We start from the raw sequence: 12,046 nt of genomic DNA on the forward strand, positions 1-12,046 counted from the left end.
ACGCCACCAGGACGGGCCCAAGCACCCCAGAGCAGGTATGTCACCCTCTCCCCGACCTCACCCTTCACCTCCTGCTCCAGTGGGAGAGCTGCTCTGTGTGAAGCTACTTCCTCAGTCCAGAGCAGGGCTGGGCTACTAACCCTGCCCTCACGCCCCGATCCTTCTGTTTTGGGGGGGAAGCCCTGGCGGCCCTACCACCGCCAGCACACACACCACACCACACACCAGACAGATGAATGGGCTCCATGGGGTTGGCAAGGCATGCGATGAGGATGAGATGGTGTGTGAGGGAGGCGGGCAGTGCTGGCTGACAGGGGAGATACGGTCTTACCAGCTAACCCTCTGCAAAGAGGCCTGTTAGCTCCCCTCAGGCTGTGCAGGAGATGGCAAAATCCTGACAGGTGTCCTCCTGGGGGAGATACCAGAGAGGCGGGCCAGTGTTATGAGTTGTCTGGCTGTGCCCTGCTGCCCAGGTGGGGCTGGGGCCAGGGAGGCTCTGGCTCACAAACTGGAATCTATTGTCTCAGAAACATTTTCTTAGCGGGGCAGTCACGGTAGGGGGGTGGGGTATCAGGGTGAAAAGACAGCAAGGAAAAAGACCTCGGGGGTCTCCAAGTCCCAGAGGCAGGGGAGAGGGGGGGGGGACCAAGAGGGGACAGGCTGGCCTCTTCTTACATGCCTGGGGGGCCTCGCCCCCTGGCTCGGCCTCAGAGAACTTTAGCCATACCACTGGCCTTCCTGCCTTCTGCCTCCCCAGGAAAGACCAAATTTGGCTGAAAGAATAGAGGGCTGCCAGTTGGAGCCTCAGCAAAGAAAGAGCAAACAAAAACCAAACCAAAGCAAATCAACTCTTAAAAACAAAAATTTTATTACAAGCAGGAACAAAGAATACTGGCTTAAATAAAAGGCAGATGGGAGTCCCCTCCTCTAGGCAGCTCCCTCCTGACTTCCCAGTACCACTGCAGCATGGCCCAGGGGCCTGCCACCAGGGCAGAGCTGCTTCTCCCAGAGGGGACCTTCCGTGGCTGCCATTTCTCAGCTGCCTGTGACCCACTACCCTCTGCAGCAAGGAAAGGCAAGACGTGAGGACTTCCTAGTCACTTGCCAAGGGCTTCAGCCCACTTGAAGGGCCAAGGACAATGTCCTATCTATTTTGACAAGAAGCTAGAGTTTCCAGCTGAGAAGGGACATCCTTTGAGTTTGGGCCCAGATGTAGGCCAACAACCTTCATTTGCCTCTTGGTCCACCCTGCACCTTCCTCTCTTTTCTCTGGATGGAGTCCTCGGTTGGCAGAGACTCCCTGTCCTCTAGCCACTGGCATTAGGTCCCATACTCAGAGCCCAGAGGAGGGAGCACGGCTTGCAGAATGGCAGCCGCTCCCACAGCCATTACCCCATCCACCACACCCAGGCTCAGCCTGTCTGGGCAGGTCCTGGGCTTCCTGATGTCCAAGGAGGAAGGAAAGATAGGAGGACGGGGGTGGGCGCTGAGCTGCAGCAGAAACCCAGGGGTCTCTCGTGATCAAGGCATGGGCTCCTGTGGCCCTGGCTCAGGCTGCTCCTGCTGCTGCCCGCGGCCGCCCGAGGGGGATGGTGGGGAAAGGGGCAGCCCGGGGGATGTCGGGAAGTGGGAGCCAGCCACATTCGTACAAGGGCATATGCGAACACACGCATGCACATACACACACTCACTCACTCACTCACAGCCATTAATTCTCTTATAAATTTATTAAAACCAACTTGCCTTCCGATAATCCTTAACCTGGCACTACACAGAGAGCAATGTGGCTGACTTATTTTCTTCTTCCATTAAAAAAAAATGCTATGTAGAAAAGAGGTCTATAAAATTGTGCAAAATACCCAGCATTAATAAACCCGTTTCAAGTATTGCCAGCAGGAGTCTAGCCCACCCAGCCCAAGCACCGACTTGGGAGAGAGGTGGGGGGCCAGACTGGGATCCCTTAGAGAGCCCTCCGTGGGTAGTGAGAGGGCAAGGCCCCCACTTCCTAGTGTGCTGCCCAGGAATCATGCAGGAGCTGAGGTCTTGGGTGCCTGGCTGGCTGGTTTAGCTTCCTCTGACACAGGCTGTCCCCCACCCACCCCCACCTCTGCCCTTTCTATCTGGAACCCCAGCTCTATCCTATTGGCCAACCCCATATAAAAAAAAAAAAAAAAAGAACAAAAATGGAATAAAGAACAATGATCATCACGAAAAGAAGGAGCCTACAAACCAAAGCAGCCCACGGAGGAGGCATCCTCTCCTATAACCTGCTGTCCAGAGCCTAACACTCTTAGGCTCTGCTTCACCCCCAGGACCCTGGCTGAGCAGAGCCCAGCAGCTCCCCCACCGGGGAGGTATCACACTCAGCCGGCACCCTCACTCACACAGGGCTTGCCCTGGCACAGATAGAGACTTGGCATTGTCCCCTCATGGCCTCAGGGGCCCTGGCCTCTCTCTCTCCTGTCACTCCTGCCACTGATCAGCTGGGGGGTGGGGGTGGGGAACGTGCGGATTTAGGGCCCACGGCTGTGGGAACTTGGGTTTGGGGAGCAGAGGATACAGCCATGGAAGTGTGGGGAAAGCCACGCAGGGTGGGAAATAAATACGAAAGAGTCTTTGGCGGCTCTGCTTCCCTTGGGTGGAATGGGGAGGGTCCCGGCAGGTGTGGAGGGCGGCAGGTGAGTACGGAGGGGTGGACAGGCCAGCAGGTGGCAAGTACTGAGCCCAGTTCAGGGGTGGCCTCCTACCATGCTGGCGTCGGGCTTGGCTCCACAGGCTGGCTCATCGCTTCTGATGGGTGAGGGCAATACGGTGTCGGCCTGCACAAATCCCCTTCGGTCGATCAGGCTTCCAAAACACAAGAGAGGTCACATGAGGGCCCTGCCCAACACCAGTGATCCAGGCCAGGGCTGAATGGCATAGTCCATTTCCCAGCCAAGGAAACACCCAGGCCTATAAAGCCTGAGAAAGGGGAGCTGATCTCCAGATGGGGGCGCGAAACCCTTCCCTTTCAGAAGGGCCCACTCTGCACTCTGGATACCTGGTTTTGGCCACCAGATTTATACACTGTTAATTCAAAGTGGCCCCATTTTGCTGCCTGGATGCCACAAAGCCAGCCTGAGGGTAAGGGAAAAGCAGGATGAAAGGGCATTTGGAAATAGTGTGATTCCCACTGTTACTCACACCCACCCCCCACTGCAAGCATGAGAGGCATATGAGGCAGGAGAAGCTTGTCGGGAGGGTGTGGGGGTGTGGACAGTGTGGGGAAGTCTTGCTTCCCCAGTGTCCACTGCAATTTAACTCCTGTTCTGGCACTCTGGCGCCCCCTGGTGTGAAGACAGGGGCACTTCCTCGCTGGTCTCAGCCACCAGGGAGGATGGAGCCCCACCCAGTCGGCTATCAGCACCAGAGCGGCAGCAGTGGGGCCACGACATTAATCCTGGTGATCCCTGGGGAATAAGATTACACGTGATATCTAATACTCTTCTTTCTAATATTTTGCACTTAATTTTTTTCTACAATGAGCAATGTCATTAACAATTACATAGAATTCTTTTATGTTGGGGCGCCTGAGTGGTTCAGTAGGTTAAGTGTCTGCCTTCGGCTCAGGTCATGATCCCGGGGTCCTGCATCAGGCTCCTTGCTCAGCGGGGATTCTTCTCCCTGCCCCCCTCCCTCCCACCCCACTTGTGTTCTCTGACTCTCTCTGTCGAATCAATCAATCCATCCTTATATAAAAAAAGAATTTTTAAAAAAGATTTTATTTATTTATTCATGAGACACACAGAGAGGCAGAGACACAGGCAGAGGGAGAAGTAGGCTCCCTGCAGGGAGCCTGATATGGAACTCGATCCCAGAACCCCAGGATCACGCCCCGAGCCAAAGGCAGACACTCAACCACTGAGCCACCGAGGTGCCCCAAAAAAGAATTCTTTTATATGACAAATGCCTTGCGTGCACTCTGCAGGGGATGGTGGACAGAGGGTTTCCGTGGTGTGAGCAGAGGTCTCCTGCTTCCAGAACCTCTTTGAGAGTTGTGGACTCACAGCGCTGCCCCCCACTGGTCAGGCCAGGCCCTGTGACCTCTCCTGTTCACCCCTGGCTTACCTGGGAGGTAGGGGGCCGCAGAGCACAGCACAGCAGTTGGTGATAACACTTTTATGGCTGTAGGGATTGACGGAGGCCTCACCGCCCCTCTTGCTGGACCACGAGCCTTTGATCTGCCAGCAGGAAGGAGGTGTAAGTCAGGTATCATTTTCTAGGAGGGAGGCCTGGAGGCTGGTGAATTCTGAACCCAATTCTGGACAGACTACCGGAGGGGATGTGTCTTTAGCCCAGGCTATTCAGTGAGTGTGGGGGTCTGTTGGGCATGTGGGACACCTAGCAAAGAGGAAGTAGCCCTAATCAGGACAGAAACAGAGCGTAGCCAGAGAAGCCTCCCAAGGAAACTTTTTGGGGCCCCCTCTCTTCTCTGGCCAGCCACCTATGAGGGAAGGTAGTACAAGGGGCAGGGCTCAGGCTGACCTGGCTGTAAACCCTGGGCCTGCCACTGACACACTGCATGAGCCCGGATAGAACGCTGCTCTGAATCTCAGTCCTCGTTTGAAAAATAGGGAACTCTGATAGCATCGATGGGGCATTTGATGAAATCCTGCCCATCTCTACGTCTATGAAGCCAGCTATCGAAGGCACCGAGGAGTTTAGCAAGGAAGTATACCTGTTTGACTTGAATCCAGAGTTTTCCAGACTTATTTGGCCTTAATACGTCTTTTTGCTTAACCCCTAGTACATCCTGAAGAACTAGCACCCAGGAAACCGCCTTGGGAGATGTGGGCTAATGTCATTTCTGCTTGTACCAATCATCCAGCACATGATACCCTGTCATGAGTGCTAAGTTTTATTTCCCAGAATGAGAGGCTGAGGTGAAGAAATGTATTTTCTGTTGGTCATGGGCCTCTGAGCAGGATCTGATGGCGGCCCCGGCACAGATGCCATCATTTGCTTTTTTATTGTTTGTGAGAACAGGAAGGAGAGGTCAGGTCTGGCCCAGGGCTGGGCATACAGTGGTGCTCAAACAATGCTTGCTGGTGGAGGTCTGCCAGAAAGCCTTAGGATCCTGTCTTCACTGTCCCCCTCAATAAGGGTGCCTTCAGGAGCCCCAAGGACACCCTGAGAATGGTCACATCTCTTCTGCCTACAAGTACAGTGCGATGGGGGCCCAGCAAGCAGAGCCATAGCTTCCATTACAACACCGGCTCCATCCCTTTCCAGCTGTGTGACCTCTGAGTGATGGCAAGTCACTCAGCCATCAATCGGGAGAAAAAGCATCCCTTTTCCTTCTGCCTCAGAGTTGGTAACAGGACCTCCAAAGAACTCTGGAAACAGTAACATGCTGGCCAATGTCATGACTTCCAGTGGAGCACTGCCTCTGTGTTAGCGAGAAAGCCCACACTGAGGGGCCGAGGGGCTGAGGCATGTGGGGGCTCAGAAGCTTGCACTGGGTCTCCCATGGCCAGGCAATGTCTGGCTGCCTTCCATCTCCACCCGCGGTACCCCAGCAGCAGAGTCAGGCTGCATTGCGGCAACCCCAGGCTCCCTCAGCCCTGCTTCCTTCCCAGGACCCCTGCCCAGGGACAGGAGTGGCTCCAGCTTTACTCACATCTTCGTTAGTTGTCAGGTTGGAGGCGACGAGGTAAGTATGAAACCCTGAGAGGCCCAGGATGGACCAGATGGAGAAGAAGCAGATCACCAACTCCAGCACAGTGAGCAGGGTGGTCAAGGACACACACGGGGACAAGGCTGGGAGCCTCCCTTGGAGCTGGGAGCTTGCCACGCTCAGCCTTTCTTACCTACCCTTCCACAAGCTATTCCTCAGAGAGAAGTGAGTTCGTAACCCTCCTCAGGTCCACTCACCACTTCTCAGCAGGATCACCTCCGAGGACCTCAGCAAGGTTAGGGAGCCCCTTCAAGAGCAGCAAGGGTGATGGACAGTAGAGGGAAATGAGGATTCCAGGCACCAAGAACCCCACATGGAACATGGTCCAAGGAGCTTGGTGTCTTAAGGGAAGACAGGGTTTGTGGCTCCTGAGAGTTCTTGGCCACCCCGGCCCCATGATCGGGCCATTTAGGATCAGCTCTAGCCTGGGTGGGAACAGAAGCAGCTGGTATATCAGATTATTCTTGAGGACAAACACTGGCTCTACACCCTTCCCTTCTGTTTACAGGATGAGGTGCAGGGACCCACCCCAGCAAGGGGGCCTGGTTCCCACGAGGGCATCCACCAGATAACAAAGGATATCTTGCTGGTGTCTCCTTCAGAGTGGAGAGGAAGTTGCTTCCCTGAGAGCCTGGGGAATTAAAAAACAGGACAGGGCACAGCTCAGAGGGATACTGACCGTGGCCCCTTGACTCAGCTGGACTCCTGGCCCACCCCTCCCGCTCACCCCTGCCCCCACCCCTAACTCACGCAGCGTCAGGTGGGTGACCACACATGCGAAGATGAAGGCCGTCAGGAATGAGAGGGAGAGAATAAACGCATAGAAGAAGCGGTAGTTCCGTCTCCCCACACAGTTGCCCACCCAGGGACAGTGATGATCAAACCGTTCTGGAAGAGGGCCAGGGGAGACAGATTAGTATACCTGGCCTGCAACCAGCACAGGTGTTTAGAGGCCTCATGCCACAGCTGGGGCCTTGCTCCCCCCACACCTCTCTGCATTGGCCCACCCCCAGTTCCTCAGATGCTCCCTGCTTCTGGACCTTTGTGCACAGGTTCTACTGCCTCACACATTCTACTCTGTCTCTTCACCTGGTTAAGGGTAATTCCCCCTTCGTGTCTCAGCTGCAAAGCCACTTCCTTAAGAAGCCTCCTCTGATCCCAGACAAGGTGAGGGCCCTCTGTTATCTACCCCATACTTTGTATTTACATACTTATTTATAATTAGTGGACTGGCCTGCTCGATTGTAAACTCCATGAGGAGGCCTGTGTGGGCCTCACACTGAGCTAACCAACCAGGGTCCAGCAGGGCCTGGTACAAAGATCTACACAAAAGTACTTGTTGCCTGGCCTATGACCCTGGCCACATGCCAACAACCAACGATCCCCATTTCTTGCTCTAGAAGTAGAGGCCCAGGGAGTGGCTGGGAGATCTGGCATGAAAGGCCCGGTCCGAGGCCTGAGCTCACACCAGCACTATGTCCCCAGGGGCGGCTCATACCCAGGCTGGTAGGAAAGTCCTCTGTGAGAATGTGGGTCCCAAACCCATTGCAGGCCTCACATGACAGCCAGCACCCTTCGCAGAGGGTGGGTGGGGTAGATTCTCAGGAGTGAATAATGCTCACTGAGTCACCCACCTTGCTGCCTGCTGTCATGGGTGTTCCCTGCTGTTCTCTCACTCGGGGAGTGCTGAGCTGGTGTGATGAGCTCACTGCCTGGGGACCATGCACAGTCACCATGGCTCAGCTTGTCTGGGTCCTCTTGCATAGCAGTTCCCTTATGACACTCTCCCAGGGGCACACCCTCAGCCTGCATCAAGGCTGCCTGGCCTCCGGAGGACAAGAAGAGGAGACAAAACAGCCTTCAGTTCCCCAGCAACCACTGCAGTTGTGGTCAGCAGCTTAGCTTCCAATCCTGCTACATCCTCTCCACCTTACTGGCTTGAACTCCTCTGTTCCCAGCTTCTTATCCCCAAGCCCTGGGAATCAAATCAAAGTCATTCAGTATAGTTGGCCCTGGACCACTGGATGATAAATCATTCTCTTTCTGGCCCCAAAGTATCTAGAATGTTATGGGTCCAGTCTCTGGTTCCTGGAAACTTGGACCTACTGAGGACCCAGGGCTTCTCTGTATCTGCCCCATAGTGCAGAGCTGCGGGAAAGGAATCTACCAATCCTGGGCTGAAGCCAAGACACCACTGGTCACACTCTGAGCCTCTCCTCATAGCCCCTCCTCAGTCAGAGCAAATTTGGGTGAAGCAGACCTCTTGCCCAGCTTTGGTTGATTCAGACACACCTCCATCCCCACAAGTGACTTCCCTGTCCCCAGGGCTCCCAGCATTGCTCCCTGCTGCCTCCCACTTACCCACACAATTGTCACAGACACTGCAGTGTGAGGTCCGGGGTGGTCGAAACATCTTGCAAGTGAAACAGTACTTCAACTTGACCATCTGCCCGTTGATCATCACCTCCCGGGTCCGAGGGGGTGGCCGGTATGTGGAACTGCCTGTGTTATCTGAGGGTGGGAGGAGAGAAAGATGGGGAATGTCCAAGCCCAGAGCCAAGAGCACCAGCTGGGGGGGAGCCAGTGCTGCCTAGCAGGGACAAGAGAAGCCTTAGGAAAACCTCTTCCTGGCAACAAGACTTTGGAATAAAATGTGGCCCATGGTGGGGACAATTATTAAGAGCTGCTACCACCTACTGACATTTGCCTTATGCCAAGCCCTGCACTAAAGCTTTACATACCTGCTCACACACCACTGGCCTTACACAACTTAGAGAAGGAGACCCTGGGAAGACTTGGGGAGGTTTATCTGAATGGAGTCAAGCCCAGCTCTAAGTCCCAGTTTCCAGGAGGCTCAGGATATGGAAGGACAAAGTAAACAACACTGAGAAAACAGTCAGATCCAGAATGCAGGACACCTACAAGACCACCAGCCTGATCTCTAACAAAGTCAATGTCACAACAAGAGAGGGAGATGCTTCTAAATTAAGAGACATGAACATAAATAAAAAAAAAAAGAGAGAGAGAGACATGAACAAATACAATGCATGATCCTAGATTGGATCCTGTTTGGTTTTGGGGGGGGGGGTGGATCCCTTTTTAAAAAATATTTTATTTATTTATTCATGAGAGACAGAGAGAGAGAGAGAGAGAGGCAGAGACACAGGCAGAGGGAGAAGCAGGCTCCAATGCAGGAGGCCGATGTGGGACTCGATCCTGGGACTCCAGGATCACGCCCTGGGCCGAAGGCAGGCGCTAAATAGCTGAGCCACCCAGGGATCCCACGGATCCTGTTTTGAAAAGCAAAACAACACGGCAACAAGAAAGACATTTGGGGGGAAGCTGGGGAGAAAGGACTATAGATTAGAAATTTGGGGACTATTCATTTTCCTAGCAGTAATGGAATTGTGGTCATGTAGGAGGCTATCTTCTTTAAAATCTTGAAAAAAAAAAAAAGGATATATGACACAAATAAGAGAAACTAATAACTACTACTAAATCTAGATGGTGAACATGCAGAAAGTCACTGTATTTACAGAAAAGTCACTTTTTGTATGTTTGAAATTTTTCATAATAAAAAAGTTTTTTAAAGATTTTATTTATTCATGAGAGACACAGAGAGAGGCAGAGACACAGGCAGAGGGAGAAGCAGGCTCCCTGTAGGGGAACCTAATATGGGACTAAGTCCCAGGACCCCGGGATCATGACCTGAGCCAAAGGCAGATGCTCAACCACTGAGCCAACCAGGCATCCTGTAGCCAAGGATTCTTAAAGGACAAAGCAAATGGACTTAAGTGACTAGATATCAGGACTAATGATAAAGCTCTAGTACTTAAGAAGGCCTGGTGGTCTGGGGCAAGGGTAGAAATGCTGATCAATGGATCAGAAAAGAGAATCCAGAAATAGACCCAATATGTAAATGATCAAGTGGTTATGACCAGGCAACATCACAGTGCCATGAAGGAAGATGGTCTTCTCCAATTAAACAGTAACAGTGCTGAGTCCACTGGGTATACAGATGGGGGAAAATGGATCCGTACCCCCATCTCCCACCAAATGCAAATTCAATTTCAGATCGATTGTAGTTCTAAATGCAAAAGTTTGGGATTAAAAATAATAGGAAAACAACTTTATGACTCTGGAGTAGACACAGATTTCTTAAACAAAACACAGAGGGACAAATCATGAAATAGCAATTTGATATAACTGCATTATATCAAAATTAAGAATTTCTGTTCGGGTCACCTGGCTGGCTCAGTTGGTGGAGAGTGTGAGCATTCACAATGACCCCAAGCATTAATCTCGGACTCATAAGTTTAAGACCTGAGGTGGATGTAGCGATTACTTAAAAAAATTTAAAAAAAAAGAGAACTTCTGTTCATCTAAAGATATAATTAAAAGAATGAAAAGGTGACTCTCAGAGGAGAAAATATTTACAATATGCTTATCTGACCATGGATAAAGGATTTGTAACCAGAATATATAAAGAATCCCTGGGGGATCCCTGGGTGGCTCAGCGGTTTAGCGCCTGCCTTTGGCCCAGGGCGCGATCCTGGAGTCCCGGGATCGAGTCCCACATCGGGCTCCCGGCATGGAGCCTGCTTCTCCCTCTGCCTGTGTCTCTGCCTCTCTCTCTCTCTATGTCTATAATAAATAAATAAATAAATAAATAAATAAATAAATAAATCTTTAAAAAAAAAAAAGAATCCCTGTAAGTCGGTAAGAAAAAGCTCAGACAACTCAATTCAAATGTGGACAAAAGATTCAAACAGGTATTTCATAAAAGAAGCTATCTAATGGCTAATAAACACATGCAAAGGGGCTCACGCTCATTAGTCATCAGGGAAATGTAAATAAAAACCATGATGTATTTTTTATATACATGTACCAGAATGGCTAAAATGAAAAAAAAAATTAAAAATCACATGCTGGCAAAAATGTGAAGCAAGTAGAAATCTCATATAACTACTTTGGAAACCTATTTGGCACTAACCACCAAAGTTCAACATAGGAACCCCCAATAAGCCCACAGCTAGGTATCTCCCCAATAAAAATGTGTATGATCTTTTTTTTTTTTTAATTTTTTTTTTAATTTATTTATGATAGTCTCACAGAGAGAGAGAGAGAGAGGCAGAGACACAGGCAGAGGGAGAAGTAGGCTCCATGCACCGGGAGCCCGATGTGGGATTCGATCCCGGGTCTCCAGGATCGCGCCCTGGGCCAAAGGCAGGCGCCAAACCGCTGCGCCACCCAGGGATCCCTGTGTATGATCTTTTTAAAAAGAAGGAATTTATAAGTAAACTCTATGCCCAATCTGTGGCTCGAACTCACAACCTCAAGATCAAGAGTCGCAGACTCTACTGACTGAGCCAGCCAGGCACCCTGAAATGTGCATGATTTGATGTGCTCCAAAAGACATACAGGAATGTTCACAGCAACAATCCCATGATAGCCAAAATCTGGACCTACCCAAATGCCCATCAGTAGTGTAACAGATTAACATAATGTAGTATATTCACACAATGGAGCTGTAGACAGCAAAGAATGAACGATCCTCAACCACACATAGAAATATGTATATATCTCATTAATATTGCATAAAGTGAAGAAATCACACACATAAGGACACAAAATGTTCAAAAACAACTAAAAGTAATCTATGGTGGTAGAAGTTAGGATAATGGTCACCCTCGGAGGGGTGACACTGACCAGAAAGAGGAACTTGCATAGTGTTGCTTGATCTGGGTGCCGATTACATGTGTGTGTTCAGGTTGTGAATGCTCAACAAACAGACCCCTTATGATTTGTACACATTTTGTAAGCTCATTAAACTTCAGTAAAAACTTAACAAAAAGAAAAGTTTAAGTCACTTGTCCGAGGTCATAAAGCTGCTATGCTGGCACGTGCTGTCGGCCACATGCAAAAGCCCACAATTCTACCCACTGAGCATGCTCCAGGCCTCAAAGGACCAGAGTTCCCAAAGCAGTGGCTCCTACCTGCACAGAATTTTGAGAGTCATATGAGGCTGCTTGTGATCCCCAGCTCTTAGCAATGTGCCCAGCCATTGCTTCCACTGGATCCACTCCCCAGATAATATCTCCAGTTTGGCCACTTGCCTCCAACGATAACTTACTGAGTGCCTACCAGGTGCCAGGCACTACTCTAGGCACTTGGCATGCATCAATGAAGCAAACAGACTTGTGCCTCACATTCCAGTTACCCAGCAGACTCTTGCTAGGCTGTTCACCATCACCCCAACCAGCGCATGTTTACAATGGAACTAAGCGCCTGAACGTCTCTTCTTTAAAACCAGCAGCAGGGCAAAGGGCA

The 12,046-nt window shown here is 51.1% G+C and overlaps 1 protein-coding gene across 6 annotated transcripts in view; it reads right to left on the reverse strand.

Annotated features, from left to right (window-relative positions):
• The window catches only part of ZDHHC18 (zDHHC palmitoyltransferase 18), a 71,712-nt gene that overhangs the window by 32,821 nt on the left and 26,845 nt on the right, over positions 1–12,046 (reverse strand). For 4 of the 6 annotated variants that reach the window (XR_013380478.1, XR_013380479.1, XM_077898959.1 and 1 more), the window contains exons 6-12: positions 8,078–8,227; positions 7,351–7,542; positions 6,467–6,604; positions 6,299–6,347; positions 5,660–5,762; positions 4,108–4,220; positions 2,748–2,847 (exon numbers count right to left, since the gene is read on the reverse strand). Coding sequence is in view for 4 of the 6 variants with exons in the window: in XM_077898959.1 (XP_077755085.1) it covers positions 2,748–2,847; positions 4,108–4,220; positions 5,660–5,762; positions 6,299–6,347; positions 6,467–6,604; positions 7,351–7,542; positions 8,078–8,227 (845 nt within the window). In the remaining 2 variants the exon portion in view is untranslated. Of the gene's footprint in view, positions 1–331; positions 410–846; positions 2,848–4,107; positions 4,221–5,659; positions 5,763–6,298; positions 6,348–6,466; positions 6,605–7,350; positions 7,543–8,077; positions 8,228–12,046 lie in introns of those variants that run through there. The other 2 variants (XM_077898957.1, XM_077898958.1) reach the window with 2 other exon arrangements.

Source organism: Canis aureus, chromosome 5, assembly GCF_053574225.1.
Source record: "Canis aureus isolate CA01 chromosome 5, VMU_Caureus_v.1.0, whole genome shotgun sequence".
Taxonomy (NCBI): domain Eukaryota; kingdom Metazoa; phylum Chordata; class Mammalia; order Carnivora; family Canidae; genus Canis; species Canis aureus.